General features: G+C 34.6%; 1 protein-coding gene across 3 annotated transcripts in view; it reads left to right on the top strand.

Moving 5' to 3' along the window:
* The first annotated feature begins 6,859 nt into the window (after positions 1–6,859).
* TBC1D32 (TBC1 domain family member 32) overlaps positions 6,860–20,350 on the top strand; it is a 167,799-nt gene continuing 154,308 nt past the window's right edge. The window contains exons 1-3 of one of the 3 annotated variants that reach the window (XM_039871447.1): positions 6,860–7,014; positions 7,194–7,351; positions 19,752–19,913. In XM_039871447.1, coding sequence (XP_039727381.1) covers positions 7,197–7,351; positions 19,752–19,913 — 317 coding nt within the window. In that variant the 5' untranslated portion in view covers positions 6,860–7,014; positions 7,194–7,196. Of the gene's footprint in view, positions 7,015–7,193; positions 7,352–15,876; positions 16,049–19,751; positions 19,914–20,350 lie in introns of those variants that run through there. The other 2 variants (XM_039871455.1, XM_039871465.1) reach the window with 2 other exon arrangements.

The following is a 20,350-nucleotide window of genomic DNA, read 5'->3' as shown; positions in this document are numbered from 1 at the left end:
GGGCCTAGCATGGCATGTAGCACATAGCAGATGTCTTATATGTTTGGTTAGTAGATGGCTAGCGAGTGATTTTATAGAGAGGATCAGTGACTCTGGAAGAAGAAAAAGAACACATTTACTTCAACTCCTTTTCCCCTTCGATTTTTAGCCTCAGTCTATGTACAGGATGCATTCATTCTGTTCCATTCTTTGCCTGCCACTGTCGGGGCAGGGGTGGGGGGGCGGGAGGGTTGCTATTTTACAGCTGTGCAAGTGATGGGGCGGGTAAAGGCTAATTTAGTGGCGAAATATCAGCAAGCTTGTTGTGCCAGATACATAAGTCACATTCTTCAATTAAACTTTTAATGAAGTTGATGTTTTATTTCCAGCTATCTGACTCCTTTGTTTACCTCTCACTTAGTTCTGACCTTGGGTGAGAAAGAGGAGTGTTATTTATTTGGCTCCCATGTACTATGAGGTTTTTAAAGGGTATTATGTTTATAAAATGAAAGTACAAAATATGTTAATGAAAATCAAATTGTATAGTAGAGCTTATAACAAAAAGCAAGTACCTCTGCTTAATTGCTGCCCTTACCCCACGGCAGTTTCAACTTCTCATAAGAAATGATATTCAAATGTTTTTTACTTTTCTTGATAGTTTTCTTATTAATTTAATATAATACAACTATGCCATTATTTTATTAAAGTTGATAACCAATTTATCAACTTTAGATATAATTCACTGGTTTTCTTCTATGTGGAATGAGGATTTAGTATACTTATACCATCCCTGTAATAAGACTTTTAGGTCCAGCATTATATATATTAATATTGCAATTATGGTAGAAGAAATTTTTAACTGTAGTTGTGTATGTGTGTGTATCACCTAGCACATAATCATGCACTGCATATTATAGACACACAATAAATTTATTGAATTAATATACATAACTTAAGTTTAATCTTTTTCATTTAAAATGTGAATATTTCTCCTGTCATTAAACATTTTTAAAAAATGGCTGACATTACCAGTGTGTGGCTGTACTATATAATTTACTTAACCTTCAACATACTATGAAATATTTAGGAGCTTTTAAAATTTTTTAAAGTTACAAATTACCTGTCTGTAAATATTCTTATAATAAATCCATCAGCTGCATCTCTGATCCTTGGAATAGACTCCTGGAAATGGAATTACTGAGTCAAAAGTTCTTGATACATATTGTTGATATCCTTTCCAGGAAGATTTTCCTTATTTACACTCCTAATAATACCATGAAAGAGTAACTATTTCATTGAATATTATTCAACTCTAATTATGTATTCTCTGAAACCTTGCTAATTTTGTAAATTTAAAATGATCACCTTGCTTTAGCTTGCATTTTTTAATTTTTATTACAAGTATGGCTGAAGATTTTTTCTTGTCTATTATTTTACATAACAGCTTAATTTCTTCAGTTTAATGTTTAACTATATCATTAATTGGAATTTTTAATATTTTAGAGAAGTATTTTATAAATTACTTTACTTATCTGTTTTAGTATTATTGTCTATTTTTTACATTTAAAACAATCCCCCCAAAAAAGCAAATTTTAAGGATTAGCAATCTTATTAAAAGTTCACAGTAAAGTAAAAATTAACTGCATGGCTACTTATATTTATTTTGCCTTTCACTATGTACTGTGGGTCATGAATTTAAGTAAAACTTTTTGTTACTGAAATTTGTGTAATAGTCATTGCATATTGCTGCCATCTTGAGGTGATATGGTTTTTATAAATTAGAAGGCCGGTGGCAATGTTCGTTATACTTATGCATCTGATACTTTATGATCCTTGTTTTAATTTTGTTCTTTCCTGTGGTTTGTTCCACTTACTTTTTTTCCATTTGACTGGTGTGATGTGTGATGTATGTATTTTGTGTGATAAAAAAAGATTCCTGTAGTAGCCTATGATTAGAGAAGTAAGCAGAGAATATAGCAAGTCTTTTTCATTGAATTACCAACAAAGTTACATGTGAGAATAATTGATTGACACAAGCTGTGTTACTTGCATGTACCTTCTGGCCTTGTTTAAGAGAGGGAGAATCTTCCTACTGTGGCTTCAGAAATGAGAGGCACAATTGGATATTTTTCCTCAAACTTGCAATGGGACAGGATTCTGGGAAGTAAAAAGAATATCGGTTACATTATCTTTCCTAAATAATTTCCAATGGAGCCACTGTCTGCAGGATTAAAGTCTTATTCTTCTCATAAAATATATAATCTTAGTCTAGTTTTAGTAATCTAGATGATCATATGTTTCTGAGAATCAACTACACAAAAACTCTTTAAACCTATTTCCCAAGTAAACATTAATACTTGAGCTAATTAGGGAATGTGTGAGCCTTGAAATTTATTACTAGTGTTAAGCTGGGCACCAAATGATACGGTTTTGTAACTATTCTGGTTTGAGCTTTCAGTTATACTATATAAGTACACCAACTAAGTGTTATTTTAATTATTTCAAATAGTGTTTAGTGTATTAAAAAGTACCTTAGGAATATGTATCAGCTCTTCATTATTGCTAGTGATATATAACTATAAATAATGCTATAAAGAAATATTTTGCATTTTGTTTGGATTTATATTTTATTATTTCTTTTTCATAGGATTATATGTTTATCTTAAAGAAATACTTTTATTGCCAAAATGGTATCTTTACAGCAGAACTGGCTGACCTTGTTTTCATTCCATTAGCTTAAAATTTCTTGATTTTAAATATGTATATGAATATGAAATTATATACTGACCACCAAAACCAAATAAAAGCAAATTATGGATAACCTATAAATTATTTAATTGTGTTTTTAGCATACACTAAAATATTTTTTTTAAATAGGTAGTTATAGGTACATGAGAAAATGAGAGGTCAATATCAAAGGTATAAGCTTAAGACTTATATATAGAATCTGGCTAGTTGAATGAGTACAAAAATATTTAGCCAGTCAGCAGTTAGCTGTGGGAGCTTAAATTGAATTCTTGCTCAGCTGTGTCCACGGGATTTTTTTTTTTTTTTTTTTTAATATATGGTGCTGTTTGCCACAGTAGTACTATAGATTGGCTCTCTTGTTGCTAAATTCATACTCCTTCCACTGTGCCTTTCTGTTTTGTAAAGGCTGTAGCACTATCAATGACATTTTTAGACTTCCTTGCAGCTAGTGTTATGGATGTGAGTTAGGCTCTGCAAATTAAGTATGCTTGCATAATTCGGTTGTAAATGTACTCATAAACATGGTCACGGAAATGTGACATTTTCTGTAGCAACATTCCATCCTCCTATCTCCAGCTTCCTATGTATTTGAAGCAATTTCAATGGAGATGGTGGCCATATTTCAGTGTCCAATAAACGGCTCTGTGGGATTTGATGGACTTTTGGGCTGATGATAGAGGCTTCTAGATTTAGGCCTCCTACCCCTGAATTTGGCTCTTGTCCTGTGTTCACAAATGCAATACTTCTATGGTAGTTTAGATGTATTTCTACCGGAGGGTCAGTTGTGGAGTGCTCTAGGAATAATTTCTGGAAACTCAGGTTAGAGCCTTCTTCTCTTGCCTTTTCTAGCAATTTTGTAAACTCATGAAAACCCGTATTTCTTTAAAAAATCTAGAGTGGTTTCTGTTTCCTGACCTGAATCATGACCAATCTAGACATTTATTAATAATGTGTAAACTTGGAAAGTCAGGATAGCATTACCACAGGGATATGTGGCAGAGACTGCTAGCTATCCACCAATATCCATTCTTCCTTTCTTCTCTTAGTCATTGAAGATTTTAGTTTTTCTTATGCAGGCAAAGACTTCACTTCTTGGCCTCTGCTGTGGCCGTGTTCATGTAACTACGTTTTTAATAATGAGATGTAAATAGAAGTGATGCACTTCACTTTCTGGAGATGCCCTTACCTGCTTGTCTTTTCTACTGGCTGAGAAGCAAATGTTGTCATGGAAGCTGGAGAAGTCATCCTGGATCCAAAGATGAAAATCCTTGATGATGGCAAAACTGCTCTACCAGCCTTGGGCTGACTACATCTGGATCTTCATGTAAGTGGTAAATTAACTTCTTTCTGCTTAAGATACTGTATCTCTGTGGTCCTCTCCACTTTTCTTTTACAGTGGCTTATATTGTAACCTAAACTTATACAAGATATAAGTGAACTCTGAAGGTAGAGCCCAAGTCCGAAAATGATTGCTTGTTAATCTATTATTAGCTATTATCTAGACTAATGAGAGAGCATATGACATATATTTACAGGAATTACTTTGAATAGTCATTTACAGTTCCTATATAAAAAGACTTCTGGTTCTGCCCTCAAAGTTGGGTAAGTACTTAAAACTGTGTCAAATTTTCAAAAGCAAAGTTGTTACTTGAGAGTAAATGTATTATAACCTTGCTTTCAAAAGAGTGAGATTCTTTCTGGCTTCCTGTTAAAAGAAGGATAGAAAGAGAAGGTAAAACAAAAGCTCATATTAGGTGGGATCAGTAAGTAAAATCCAGATAAGTGAAAAAACAGATACCTATACTAATTCAGATTCTTTTTCCAGACTTTAGAGCAAACCTTCAATGCCAAGCACTTATATTTTGGATAAATGTCCAAACTTTGTCAGATTTTTGGAGGAATTTTCCATCAGTTAAGTCTTTGGTTTTCAAAAAATGACAATATCTATTTGGGAAAAAACAAAGTCCATTCTAACATGGGGGGTTGCAAAGATAAAGAAGGCTTTAATTAGAGATTCCATTCTGATTTATTGCCTAGGGAAAAAAAAGCCAATTTCAAATCTTTGAAAATTTAAAATGCTTTATTTTCTTATTAGATTATATAAGTTGGACCTGGCCAATTTCTATGAAAATACTCAATTCCAAAGTTGTAGAAATGGGCAACAATAATAATCATACCCAACAATTACTGAGCAATTTCCCCAATTCAAGGACTTTGCTAGACTTTTGCATGTGCTGGCTGGACAATTACTGCTTGGCTATTGCCCATGGGAACATAGGCTATCACCCATGGGAACATAACGTTTTAACAATAAGCTTTCTGCTTCTGTACCCCCTGCTTGCACAACTGATTTGTGGGTTGACAGCAAAAAGAAGAAAAATAGACTTGTGTGTTCAAACAGGATGAAGAATGGGGTTTAGGGCTTAAAAACCCTATACCTCTACATTTCAGGGCAGCTTAATTTGGGGTCTGCGTACCCCTGGCAGACCCAGCTGGCTGAATAAAGAGTACGTTTCCTATAACTCACTGGTTTCTGGTGGTCCGTGTGTCTATCGGGGGCTGACGGCTACAACATGCATCTTCTATCTCATTCCAAGTCCATGAGCCCCAAGCGCCTTCTACGCTCACAGACTAGTTTCTGTTTTTGATTAAACACGTGAAATCCATGTTTTAAGCAACTGACCCTTCTATTGTGGCCACATACATTTGGAACAAAAATCAGCACATTGGCAAAAGTCCACGTACAGAACAGACATAGGAAGAACAGAAGTTGATGCCATCATCAGAAACTCATCCTATTCAACATCATACATTGGATAGTGGGATAACACATAATTGATCCAATCATATTCTGTAACAGCTAGCATTCCCTTGGAAATAGGTCTTAGAATCTGAGATTTATAAGCATATTTATTAGTGTGCATTCTGGAAATAATGTCTGGTAGGAGTTTAGGTAGCAAAATTAGGGATATGGAGAACTTCAACTGTAATGCTCTTGTAACAGAGGCTTCAGCGAATCACATGAGGAGTTCTGAAGCTGGGATGGTGCTTCCGCGTTGTCCCAATTAAAATAAGAGGGATGGCCTATGGCCTACTAGATCCTACACTGACCAGTCAGCGGGCCTGGGCCTCCTTCTGGTAGGAAGCATAACCTTGGGCATGCCGCTTCCTTCTTACAGGGCAATTCCTGAAGTGGGGCTCAGCTGTGAAATGTTAGCAACCATCATTTCAAAGAGTTAGGGTAGTAAGAACTTTGTCCTGAAGGTAGATCTTGGCTGTGCACCATGGCATCCACTACAGGGTCTTTGGGAGTTTTGAATGCAGGAGGCACCAAGAAAAGATGGTCACAGGCAGCAGAAGCAGAGATGATAAAGAGACAAACTGAGTCATGAAAATGGTAGGGTTATTACAGTATGACCAACAAGGTAATCAGGTTGCTACAACAGTTTTTGCACTTGATCTTAGCCAAAAGGCGGAGAAGTAATTTACAGCAGTTTTGGGAGAGGCTTTTGCATCTTTAACAATAATAAATGATATTTCAGGTCTTCATAAATGTTGTGCAATTGCTGAAGCAATTTTAATTTCTCTCTTTCTTGCAATCTGAAAAAGCAAATGCGAAAAATATAGATCTTAGGTATTTAACTTTGAAGTGGAAGGATATTTTATAAGAACATGTACAGAAACTTTCTGTAAAATTAAGACTTTTGGAGAAGGAATTTTGCTTAAAGCTCAAAATTGTTTTATCCTCCTGTTGAATTGAGCAATTTTTAAAAATTAGTTACAGGTTATATCCCTAAGACTTTTTTTTTCTTAAATTTTATTTTTGCTGACATAAATACAGCTTCTATAACTCTTTTGGTTAATATTCACGTGGTTTATCTTAACAGTGTTAGTTGTTAAGAGGAAAACAGCATTGCAACATTGCAGTACCATTCACTCTTCAAATGCAACTTTTCAGGCTACTTTCAATTTCATATCTATTGACTTTTACTGACACTTTCTTTTCGTACTCTTTTCCATTCCATCAACGATCCGAGGGTAAGGAGAACGACCACACCCGATTCTCCAAGATCCACGTAGGTCAACCTGCACTCCCTCTCACCTAGGAAGCCGCGCCAACGTGCTGACGTAATGCGTAACTCTGACGTCAAGCCGTCAGGCCCACCCATCAGAACTTGAGATCTTGTGTGCGGTTACTTGCGGGGCATCTTTAGTTTTGGTATTGAAAGCCAGCAACAACGAGTACCAAAGGCAGGTCTTCGCGGACCCCTGCTTCACCAAAGTAAGGTGACTTGATTTCCCGAACGACGCGCCCCGGGGAGTCGAGGGCCCACCCCAACGCGCTTACCGCCGTCTCCTGGGGAACGGCGCTGCGCGCAGGCAGGGCCTGGGTGGGGGTGCGCTTGCGCAGTGCGCAGCGTGTGCTTGGACCCAGAGTAATGAACGTGGGCGTTTGGTTTTGACAGAGGATGGCCCATTTCTCTGGCGAGGATCAGACGATGCTGCAGGCAATGCTGAGGCAATTGTTCCAGAGCGTGAAGGAGAAGATCACCGGTGCTCCCTCCCTAGAGTGCGCCGAAGAGATCCTCTTACATCTGGAGGAAACTGATGAAAATTTTCACAAGTAAAATTGCTTTTGATATCTTAAGCAAACAAACCAGCGGACCCTAAAAAGTCTTAAATGTAGTTAGATAAAAAATATTCATTTATTACTGTTGTTAAAATAGCCCCCAAGTTGGAGGTTCTTTATTTCGTTTATTCATCCACATGCCGAATTTATTTATTCTTTACTTATTTTACAAAGCTGCCTTTGTTTTCACTGCCACACCACAACATAGTCTACTTCTCCACTTTTATTTTCTCCTGAACAGCACAGTAACATTAATTGTAAATGATTCATTCATGTTCTTTTAAGAGCAGTTCTACTATTTCAAGGTATTCCTGCCACTATACCAAAAAGCATTGCGTTCCCAAGATCCCTTTTTCCTTTGCTGATCTGATATCTCAGTGTCCGTGTTAATCAATTATGCATACGGACCGCAGGAAAACTGAAGTGAGGTTATTAACTTCCCATGGAATGACTTAAATTTCTGTGAAGGGAAAAGGCATGTACTCAGATGTCTGGGATACATGTCGGGAACATAAGTGCAGTGGGAGAGGTACAGAGTGCTCTGGTTTTGTAAGCAGTAGAATTAGGAAGTTTAATGAGAGAGATTTCATTTCAGGTAAATCTCAAAGGATATGTTTCTTTAGAGACCTGTGTTTTTCTTTTGATTTGATTCATATTACTTAAATTAAGCTTCTCCATTGAAAAGTTTACCAACCAGGTGCCTCAATTTATTATTTTCAATTCAGTGTTTGCATTTCATTTTGATTTCACAGAGATGACATTTAAATATTTTTATTTTTATGCAAACCTTTATTGACTCGGGTACCGTGAAGTTATCCTTATCTGAAACTCCTACTCATTTCATATATGGGTGGCATCAGGGGATTCTTGAAGCCTTTAATATTTTATGCAAAAGTTTGTGTTTCTTGCAGTTCTGTGGGAGAAACAAACATTTACAGTTTTCATTGGATTCTCAAGGGAATTTTAAAAAGTGTGGAAGGAATTCCTGCTAATAGAAGTGTCTAATTTCATTAGTATTTCTGGTTATATATATGGTCTGTTTTGTAATTCCATGATTTTCTTGTTTATTTTTTTTATTAAATCAACTACTTATAACTGTTATTAGAAATAATATTCTTTATTTTGGAGATACCAGAGACCAGCTTTTATTGTCAAGCTATTGATTTTTTAAACAGTGAAATATAGAAAAATTGCAGCTTTCTCAAATTCAGATTTGCTCATTAATGTGTTGTATGCTCATTAATACTAATATACCTCACACAGATCTACATCAGGTGTTAAGTTTGGGATTTCATTTATGATTTTTATTTCACATGGAAAAGGTTGTTTAAAATATTTGTAAATTACTGAGTCAGTTTTTGCTATGATCATGTTCTTGGAATTTGTCCATTTTATCTAGATTTTCAAATTCATATAAAGTTTTCATTAGTGTCCTATTACCTTTTTAATATTTTCAGTTTCTGTACTTATGTCTCCGATTTTATTCTTTTTTTAATTCGTGCCTTCTTTTGTTCTTGGTCTATTAGAGGTTTATTAATTTTATTGGTATTTTCAAAGAACAGCTATTAGTTTTGCTTTTCTATTATGTATTTATTTTATGGTTCTTTAATTTATGCTTTTTTTTCTTCATGGGGAACTTTTAAAACTTTTGTAATGAATGCTTACCTCATTAATTTGCAGCTTTTCTTTTTTTAATGTAAACATTTCAGGCTTACGATACTTAAAATTGCCTGTAAGTATTGTTTTAGTCGAGTCGGTTTTAAAATGCTTTTCAAGCTAAAGTCGAATCTTTGTGGTTCCTGTCAGCAGTCTAACAGCTGTTGTAATAATATAATTTACTCTTAGCTCATTAGATAGGTTTATTTGTATAGTTAACGTTTACTGTTTACTAAAGAGATTTACTTGTAGCCTACCTAAAAAAATCCAGACACACTCAAATTATAACTAATGTGTAGTCTTAAAAGTAAGATTTATAATCCTAAAAGTAGTCGAGTAGTTGGTAGAATTAAAAATATAGACAATAAAATTCATCTATTGACTGCACTAGCCTAAGGTCTGTGTCTTAGGAGGAAGGAACTCTGTAAGGAGAGGAAAAGAGGAGGAGATGCTTGTCCTTGGTATTTTCATAGCATTTTACAATCTCAGAGTTGGATGAGATCCTAAAAGTCAGTTAGTTCAGGTGCTCATATTTTCATTTGTCTTTCTTTTCACTGACTTAACTCTCTTTGAACACTAAATATTCTTAAGTCACTTAGGTATGTATTGCTTCCCAAGGTGTTTCATACTCCAGTATATCTGTCCTCCCATCTTCCCTATCAGAACATTGCTTCCTTAAATCCACCTGATGTTGTTGTGGTATTAGCAAGAAAATGGTTGTTAAGATTGAGTCCATAAATGATGAAATTTCAGATAGTGTAATAAAATAAAGTGGGCGAAATGCCATGATTTGGTGGGAGAAACCACAGTGTAGGCAGTATAGCCCTATCAGTGGATTTGCCCTGTAGGGCTTCTGCCCTAAACTACCTCTGCTTTCCATAGCCTCTTCTATTAATTTTTTTCACCTTAAACTGTACACATTCTTTAAAAGATCCAAGTTTTCCCCCTTTTCTCTGAAGATGGCAACAAGGATTTGAGGTGTGAGGGGAGAGAGGTAGAGAAGAGGATATTGCTTTCCTTACGTGTGTATGTTTAAATTTTTACACTCGGATTGCCTCCCTATAAAACATACAGCTCTTTTTTTTTTTTTTTTTTTTTTTTAGGCTACATTAGAATCAGTTGGAGGCCTTTTAAAAAATACTGATGATGGACCCTACCATAAGTGGATCAAAATTGCTTGGGGGCTTGGCAGTGGAGGCATGATAGAAGCTGAGTCTTAGTGTTTTTCAAAAAGCTCTCTAGGTGATACTAATGTACAGCAGGGTTAACTTACTTATTTTTCAGTGAGGATTGTATTCTAGTAGTCTCCCCTTACCTGCGAGGAATACCTTCCAAGATCCCCAATGGGTGCCTGAAACCTACTATATAGGATAGTACCAAACCCAATATAAACTATGTTTTTTCCTATATATATATATATGTATCTTTTCACTTAAAGTAAGCACTTCACACCTTCCCTTTGGCATATCCAAATTGTCAGCATCACTACTCTTGTGCTTTGGGGCTATTATGAAATACAATAAGGTTTACTTGAACCCAAGCACTGTGAACTGAGATGGTTACTAAGTGATTAATTGGTAGGTATCATAGTCATCATGGATATGCTGGATAAAGGGATTATTCATGTCCAAGGAGGAATGGAGAAGCAAAGAGAGAGATTTTATCATGATACTCACAACAGCACATGATTTAAAGCTTATCATTTATTGTTTATTTCTTGAATTTTCCACTTAATATTTTTGGACTACAATTGATAGTGGGTAAGTGAAACCGTGGAAAGTGAAACCACAGATAGGGGGAGCTACTGTATAGTTTTTTTTTTTTTTTTAATACTTACCAACCCTAATGATTGTAACAGTTTCTAATGCAGAGGGTCATCCTCGTGGCCCTCTAATCTGATATTTTTGGTTTGATAGAGAAGGAACACAATATATATTGAATTGGGATTCTTTGTTTTACAGAAGAATCTACCAGCAACTTTTTTAATTAGTGAATTCTAGTGTGTTTATGTGTTAACTTCAAGAAAACATTGATTATGTAAAGTGCTATCCCTGTATAGAGAAGTTAAGAATTATATGTGTGCTTCCATAATTAATGAATGTATTTTTAGTGTTTATCATGACTCAGAAATTTATCTTTTGACCTAAAAGGTTGTAGGTGATATGTAATACTCATTCTTTGTTTTTATATAGCTTTTTATATACTAATATGACATATAGTTAAGTTCATCATATAATAAATTCTATGATTCTGAAATATAACCTGTTTTAAGAATTCTAGATATTAGCATTATAATTCATAACTTACATAAATAAAATATATTTTAAAAACATATCATTACTGATACTTTTTTTCTATATGACTAAAAAAGTTCTTGCTAATTTAAATAACTGAGGGGATGATTTCCTGAAACAAGCTTATACTAGATTTTTTTATGTTGTTATATTATAATAGTAATCCCTGTATCTACATATTTTGAAAAAAAAACATTTTGAACATGTCAGAAATTTGTCATGGAAAAAATCATTAAATTTTCTTTAAAAATCTAGATAATGAAGCTGTAGAAAAAATTACGGAAAAAGTAGATGTTCTTTTATTTGACTTTGTAAAATTTTCCTATGTAAATGTGAAAAATTTCACGTTCATTGGTAGTAAAGCAAAATAATCAGGCACTTAGATGTGAATTTTAATTGAGCTGCTTCTGAAATGTGAGGTCAACACTTTTTTTCTTAGTAGCAAGTTACTGTCCTCTTAGGTTTTAATGTTCCTTTTTTAGGAATGTTTGGAGAAAGATATTTCACATTTATTTGATAATAGTGTCATTGAAACCAAATTTTAATTTTTTCTTATTAAATTGTTTTTAAGGTAAAAAATAAGGTTAGTCAAATATATGCATAGTATATTTGGTGAGAAAAGTGTTAAAGTATAAGAAAATACTATGTGTAAGAAACAACATTTTTGCATTAGTATTGCCATTAAGTATTGGGAAACTGAAATTTAGCAAGGTCAGATATTTTGTCTAGGATTGCAGGGTTGATCAGTGTAAGATTTAGAACATAAATCTGATGCAAACCTATAATATAATCTTGATCTTTCCAGCACAATTAGTATGTTAAGTCTGAAAATGTCAACACAGAAGAGTCTGCTAAAAATAAATCTGAAAGGTAAGGACCTAAATCATAGCAGAATTGACTTAAGTTAATACTAGTAAGGATCTTCTAAAATAAATTATTAAAAATGTATAGATTTTTGAGGCAAATTCTACATATCTTAAATAGAAATTTTAAACATAGAAGATATTTACCAGTATCTTTACTGGTCAGTGTTTTGTAATACTTGGAGTGGAAGGGTGTTAAAAAGTCAGAACTGGCATCCTACAGGTCGTATTTGGTCTGTAGTTATGTTTCTTTGGTTTGTTTTTAAAAACAAACAAGCAAACAAACAAACAAACAAAACCACACATTTAAAAATTAGGAAATAACACATTTAAAAAAAAAATCAGTTTTCTGGCATTTCTTAAAACACTGAAAGATTAACACCAGGCTCATATTCTTGAATGGCAGCAAGTGACTAGAGCCATGTCAAAGCTCTTCCTTTTAGCTGAGGCATGTCCTTTTAGTTCACCACTGCCCGTATCCTCTTCTCTTTTAATCATGGCTTGCGTTACTTTACTTGTCTACTCTCTGTAACATCTGCGTTTGCAATGCCTTAAATTAGTATAGGACCTTTTAAAAGTCTCTTTTAGGTATCTAGGGGTTTTACTTTTATACAATATGAATAGAATATTGGTATACCTCCAGAATAATCTCCAAAAATGATACAATGGATTGATTAAAAGTCTATAGTTACCAATGATGTTTTAGATTCAATCTAAACTTCATAAGGGCAAAAGTATGGCACCAATACTCTCAGCACTACAGTGAAGACAATACAGTACTTAATTTTATAGTAGTGTTTCTCCCAGCCCATAGCATAAATAATTTTCTATCCTGAGGCATCATTATAGAAGAACAACATAAGTTCTAGGATTTTTATTGGATATTGTCATGATTTCAAATGGTAAGAGAACTAACATGAAAAGAATTATCGGTTGAGAATTTGAAGACTTGATTACTCTTACTCAAAGATAGAAGGGCCCCCTGTAAGAAATGGCTCTTCACTATCTTGGGATTGGAGACTCTCAGAGTTTTTGGGTGATCAGTGAATTAGTAGAGCATCATAAGGGCATAGGCAGCCTAGTAGGTCCTTGCATGATAGAGGGTCTTACTTTCCCTGGAGATCTTTTTTCTTAAAAAGATTCATTCAAAAAGAGCAGTAACCTCTCAAGGTGAGATTCAATCTTGGGATCCTTGGGTTCATTTAATTTGGAATGTAAACCAAAATCTTGAACTACTTTGGAAAGGATCTTCTGAAAGATACTGCCGTGGTTATAGATATTATTGTAGTATAAAAATGCTGTCATTAGAAAAAAAAAAAATGTGGTTATTCAAGTTTCCAAAGAACAGGTTTAAAAATTTACCAGCATATTTGCTATTTACAGCTGATGCCAAATCGTGGGGAGTTTTTTTTTTTTTGATGTGTCTTTTATAATGGTATTCTCTTTCTTGAATACATTTTCTTAATGTGCTTTCGTCACATTTCTTCATCGCCTTAGTTATGAAAACATAATTTTTGTTGCTTATAGGTTGAGCTTTAAACAAGGCAAACACAAAAGCTATATTTTTCAGTTAAATATTCATTTCTCCTACTTACCTGATTTGTAGCACAGAGATAGAACTGATAAAACTAAGAAAGAAGGATAATTTTATCTTTCTGTAGTAAGTGTTGATGGTGGGATGTAGAATTCATCTTCAGAGAGGCTCTCCCTCCAGTTTCAGAGAAATAGCTCAGGCTTACCCACCTTCTATTTCCCACTGAATATCTCAGATATGGAGGAATACTGGTGTGTCTGTTTGCCTAGGCTTGGGCAAGATTGTGAAGACGATAAAGATTTTTTTTTAGTTACCTTTTATCTCTCTCTGGACTTCTTCCACATTCACTTTCCCTTTCTCAGTAGTAAGAGGCTGGATGTGAGGTCACACTGATTGAAAAGATTCTCTATTCCTGGATCCTTTTTTCATTTTCAAAGACATTTAAAAGAAGGAATGATAGTTTTTTTTGATATTGAAGTTTCAGATATTCTGATTCTTTATTCAGAGAGTTCCTGGTTGTGGTGGGATAGTTGTGGAGAACATACATCTCTTTGGGGTCTTCTGATCTTATCAAACACATCCACTAATTCTATCTCAGAGCCAGTTGTGTGTTTCTGCAGGCAGTATAGGGGTTGTCAAATGTTAAAAAAATTTAGAACATCTTTAAAGGATTCTCTTGAAATTTAAACTTTCAATTTTTCTTCTTTCTTATAAGTTTCTACCATTTTGTATAGAATATCCAAAGATTTGGTTTATAATTAGAAATATACAAACCAAAAAATAAGTTAACATTTAAAATGAATGGGGAGTTTGCTTATATAACAGAAGATCTTTAACAAATATAAAGCAGTAAATCATTGGAAGGAGCAAAGACTGCTTAGATGAGGATTAGAGGCTATTTTCTATGACATATGATTCAGTAATTTTGGATTTTGCTTTTCTTGGAGTATTTCTGAAAATTTGTGTTTGTGATTTTGATCTAGTATTGCAGGGCATTAAGTTTACAAAATAACTTTGTTTTCTTCTTCTACTATTCTTAGTAGATACCTATTTCCTTGAAGTTTAGAAGTTACTAGCTAAACATCGAGTATTAAATATTAAACATTTAAATTCAATAATTTCAAATTTTAAGTAAATTATGCTTTTGAATGTATTATGCTAATTATAATTCTGAGAAAATAAAATGTTATAGATTTACCTCAATGAAATTTAAAGATTATACAAATTGGTAAAAATATGAGTATTACATTTATTTATTTCCACTAAAGAACAGCTTATTTTATTACTTAAATAATCTCAATTTACGACTAAAGAACAGCTTATTTTATTACTTACACATTTTTGAAATTTTTCTATTTGAGAGAGTGGAGTTGTAGGAATGACATGGGGTTTGGAGGAAGGTAGACCAGAAAGAGTAGTGAATTTGACAAGGATCTTTGACTGTTTAATCTCATATGGTAAATCAACAATATTAAAAAAGTGCTTAGCACAGTCTAGCACGTTAGTCACTTAAAAGCACCTTCTTGCTTATATGCAAATCAACATGATTGGTGGTATGTCGAGAATATTGAGTGTGGTCTCATTTAAATTGAGATGCCCCAATAAAGGGGCTTGATTGTGTATTTAAATTCTAGGCCAAGGAAGTTGTATTTGAAGATAATAGGTAGCCAGTAGTTAGTTTTAAATACAAGAAATATTTATTGAGGTATTATCTATGTGGCCTGGTGTGAGGTATTGGTATGAGTAAAATGGCTCTGGCTGCAACCTAGAATTACTTGGGCATACTTTATAAAACACCAATGCCACATCCCATCCCAGACCAGTGAGTCTCTGTGAAGGGTGGAACTGGGTAATGATTGTACAGATCAGATTGAGATGCGTGCATCCAACCCTGGTACTGCCTTCAGATATTATGGGTAGCTTAGGGGTAGGCGAGGGGAGTACAAATTACCATCACTGCATCAGACCTAGTAAATTTTGGAAGCAGGGGTGATGGTGGAGGGTAGTGAGAGAGTGCTGTAGTTTATTGTTTGGTGTTTCTCTGGTGAGTTTTATAATTAGTTAGTTTTAGGTATCACTGCTCCAGAGATCTCTTTAACTCAAAATAATGTGTATTTAAAAATATATATATCTTCTCTGTGCCCGACATTTGCTTTCCATGACATTTCCTAGGCCTACAAACTATGAAGCCTCAGCCTTGCTCCTTGCACTCAGCCTTTCATGACTCAGAAATAATGAAATCAGTGATTTTCGAGGACCAATATGACTACAATGTTTAGGATAATATGAGAAGGAAGAGAGCAGAAATAAGAAGACAAGAAGACTGTAGTGATCTGCGTGTGAGGTGATGTGGTTTTGTACTGACCAATAGACGTGGAAAAAAGGAGGAAATGATGAAGCCACGGGATGCTTAAGAAATGCTAATGAGTGCTGGTGATTGGATAGACATGGTAGAGTGGGTTGGTGGGTACAGAAGATGAAGTTGAAGAGTATCCTGTGGTATCAAGACTGGGAGTTCTGAAAAATAATGTTAGTACCAGAAATGTGGTGGGTAGTTGGGAAGTGTGGGGTTCTTTTTGCTACACTCTACCCTTTCTTTCTCTTCTTTTTTTCTTATAGAGGGGAATATAGGAAGAATTAGAGACTATGTATGCAGCGGGTTAATTGTAGCATAATGCTACCTGAAATTATTAATAGACATTTAATGAACAAGGAACTAACCATCTAAAATATTTAGGAAAGATAATCTTAACTGTTCAAACTGACAGACACTGACATTGTAGGAAATGAAGAGATAAACCCTTCCCCTGTGCTATATTTCAATCCCACAAAGATTTAAAAAGGTATTGTAGATGATATGCTAATAACTGAATTTGTTTTGTTCTCAAGGATATAAAGAATATAAAAATCTGGGTTTAGATATGGTCAGGAGCCAAGCAAAGGGTAAAGAAGGTCACGTGACTATACATAAGACAGAATATATTGAGTGCTAACAGAGAGGGGCAAAGTCCTCCTGGGGCCTGGGAAAGACAGAATATTGGGTTTTGTGAAACTATGGAAGGCTTTATCGTGAAGTAGCATTTTAAGTTGTAGATGATCCTACTTAAAGAGAGGTGGTGGTAAAACACTCTAAATGGATGAAATATTTTCAAAAGTCCTAAGGAAAGAAAACATGGGGACTGTCGGGCTTGTGTGAGACGTAGTGATGAGACATAAATCTGATAGGATAAATTGAGATCTAGGGGAGATTTAAATGTCAATAGCAAAATGTGTCTTAAATTTAATACTAATGTTAGTAATAATAGCTAGTGCTTATTGATTGTTAAATTTATATCAGGCCCTGTGTTAGGTGCAGGGCATATATTTCTAGAATCTTTATAATGATTTCCAGGATAGATACTTTCCCTAATTTATAGATGGAAAAACTGAAGCCCAGAGATAATATGTAACTTGGGCAGCCTCATACAGTTTTTAAGTGGAGGAGCTAAAATTAAAAATGAATTCTATGTGAATTCTAAAACGGTGGCAGGGCCTCCTTATTCTAAGTTATTGGAATTGATGCTTGGTCTGTTAATCAGAAAAATCAGTTAAATGCAAAGGATCATAAAATGGTACCTACATATTTTATGTAGTTTTAATATGAAGCAACTAAATGAGCATTAATCATTAATATGTTGGATTAATGCTGCTTCTTTAAATAAGAATCTGCTAATCAGAGTTCCAGGAACCTTAGGATAGTTTAAAAGCTATCTGTCTAGATCAGTGGTTCTCCATTTATGGTGCTGGGACCAGTGGCATTGACGTTGGCATCAGCATCAGCATTGCTATCAGCATCACCTGTGAACTTTTTAATGCAAATTCTTGGGCCCCCACTATATACCTACTGAGTCAGAGCTCTGAGAGTGGGGCCTGCCAATCTGCATTAACAAGCCCTTCAAGCGATTCTGATCCATGCTATAGTTCGAGAACCACTGATTTATAGGATGACCTAAAAGTGCTTTTGCAATTGTTTAGCTTAAGGTTATGAAGATATGAACATTATCTGGTGGCAGTGGGAAGGGAAAGAGAAGTTGTGGAGAGAGAATTTATCGAATTAGAGCTAACTAATTAGATATGAAATGTCATGGAGAAGATTGTAGTTAAAGCTGTTTGAGTCTGTACACAGGTATCTGGTTGAAGGATGGTACCATTAACAAAGATATATGTCAGAAGAGAAGGTGGTTTCTGAGAGGATGGGTAAGATGATAAATTTGATTTTGGTTATGCTGACTGAAATGACAAAAGAACATAAAGTAGCCTTGTCCAGCAGGCAGTTAATGCACAGGTCAGCCTTCTGAAGAGATATTTTAGCTGAAGAAAAAGCTAAAAAAAAATTACCTGTTCAAATTGAATCTGAAGTTGAAGCTATGGGAGTGGAGAATACATTTGCTAAACTCTTTTTTTTTTTTTTTTAAATTCTAGTAGTTAACAATTACAAAGTTTAAGTTTTTTGTCTACTACCTTCTTAATAGTTTGAGAACCACTATAGTTTGAGAACCACTAATAGTTTCAGAACTAATTTAAAATAGTAGAGTGAATTAGATTTGATCATTGCCAAGTTACAGATGAAAAAACAGTCTTACCCAGGGTCACACAGCTGCGTAGTAGAGCTGGAGCTGGTGCTCATGCCTTTTTAACTGTATTTTTCAATAGGTCAAATATCTGTGCTTGACTTTTGAGGTCTCTATTGTCTATGGCCGGCCTATAGTTACACTGCCGAAGCAGCCATGGGGATTCCAGGAGGTAGTGATGTGGTCAGAGTTAAGGGGAAATGGCAGGGCAGGAAATCTCAATCAAAAGCAGTTAAAATTGAAAATAAAATCTTTTGGCTGCCTAGGTAAGGTGGCTGTTCTTCAGAGCACATTTAGTACTTTAATAAATATTGGCCTAAAGACTATATGCTGGATACTGTGATGGACTGATAATTATGGGAAGAAAATTATTCAGGCTCTCTTGGTCCTATACTGCATATATGCAGGGCTCTTAAGTAGTGATATATTCAAACTGAAAGTCTCGAATGTAGTAGCATTTACAAAATGTATCTTCCTGAATTGTTTTTGTCATTTGAGAGACCACAAAATCTCTACCCTTTCTAAATCACGATATTAATTATCATCATTGCTTTTTTATTTTCAGTAAACATGTTTCATGAAATAATTATTCACTTTTGGAATTCTTGCCATCTCACATTTGCTATATTGTCTGAGTTTGCAAACTAGTTTTAATGTTAGCATGAACCTAACATTATGAAGAAAAATGTCCAGTGCACTGAATTGTCTTAGATACTTCTTTCTGTAAATATAGACAAGAGCTGATTAGGTGGACCTAAAGTCATTCTGTGTACATTTAAAATGTACACAGAAACTCTTCTGATGATCGGAGCTTAACTTTTTCTTATTTATTCTTTCATAATTACTGTTATTCTAGTCTGGTTTTCCTCATTAGCTTGAATAATTATAAAAATCTTTAACAACTGTTTTCCCTGCCTTTAATGTACATCACACATTAAAGATAGGAGCATAAAAGGTAAAGTAAAAAGACTCTTAACCCACTAAAGGTTGGGTTTGTCCCAAAATTTGTACTTGTCATTGTTAAATGATGATCTTTGCCAAGTGTCCCAGAAAAAAAACAACAAAATTCTAGGTTATATAATTGCATAAGAGCTCTGCCTTATATAGTACAAGAGATCAAGGAAGCCTGAGTAGTTTTCTTCCCATAATTATGAGTCCATCATGATATCTAGCATATTGTCTTCAGTGTAACATTTACTAACTTACTGAATGTGCTCTGAAGAACAGCCACCTTACCCAGGTAGCCAAAAAAATTTCATTTTCAATTTTAACTGCTTGATGATTTGGCACGAAAAACTACTTTAATCCTAGTTTAAGGTAAGAAATCTGAATATGTTACAAATCTTTCTGTGCTAACATTTTTTTTTTCTGGATATGGTTAATAAGTGAGTTCATGATATTTACTGCATTTATTTAAAAAAAGTTTTTTTTTTTCAGCTATGAATTTGTGAAATACCTTAGACAGCATATATGTAACACTTTGGGGTCTATGATTGAAGAAGAAATGGAAAAATGGACATCTGATCAGAATCAGGGGGAAGAATCTGGCTATGACACAGTTGTACAACATGTTACTAAAAGAACTCAGGAATCTAAAGAGTGAGTATGCCCATAATCATATTTTAAAGTAATTTTTCTTTCAAAGGCTCCATGAAAGCACCCCTAAGCAGCCAGAATGATTTGTTGAAAAAGTGAGTCCGAATGTGCCACTCTTCCACTCAACACTCTCTGAAGGCTTCTCGTCTCATTCATAGTAAAATCCAGAGTTCCTTCTGTACCTGACAAGGCCGTGAACCTTCTGCTCCCGCTGCTACCTCATTGCTTATATTCCCTCTCACATAGCTTAAGCCACACTGGTCTTGTTCTTTCTCACGCAAGTCAAGCAAAACCTTCTTGGGATTTACACTCATGTTGCTTCTGCTACTTAGAATGAGCCTTCTCTAAATATTTACATGACTTACTCCTTTACTTTTTTTTGGTAGACTACTTTTAAGGGCAGCTTTAGGTTTTTAGCAAAATTGAACAAGGTACAGATT

Source organism: Pteropus medius, unplaced genomic scaffold (assembly GCF_902729225.1).
Source record: "Pteropus medius unplaced genomic scaffold, Ma_sr-lr_union100, whole genome shotgun sequence".
In the NCBI taxonomy this organism is placed as follows: Eukaryota; Metazoa; Chordata; class Mammalia; order Chiroptera; family Pteropodidae; genus Pteropus; species Pteropus medius.
The sequence above is the reverse complement of the archived record's forward strand: the minus strand, read 5'-3'. Positions and strand labels throughout refer to the sequence as shown.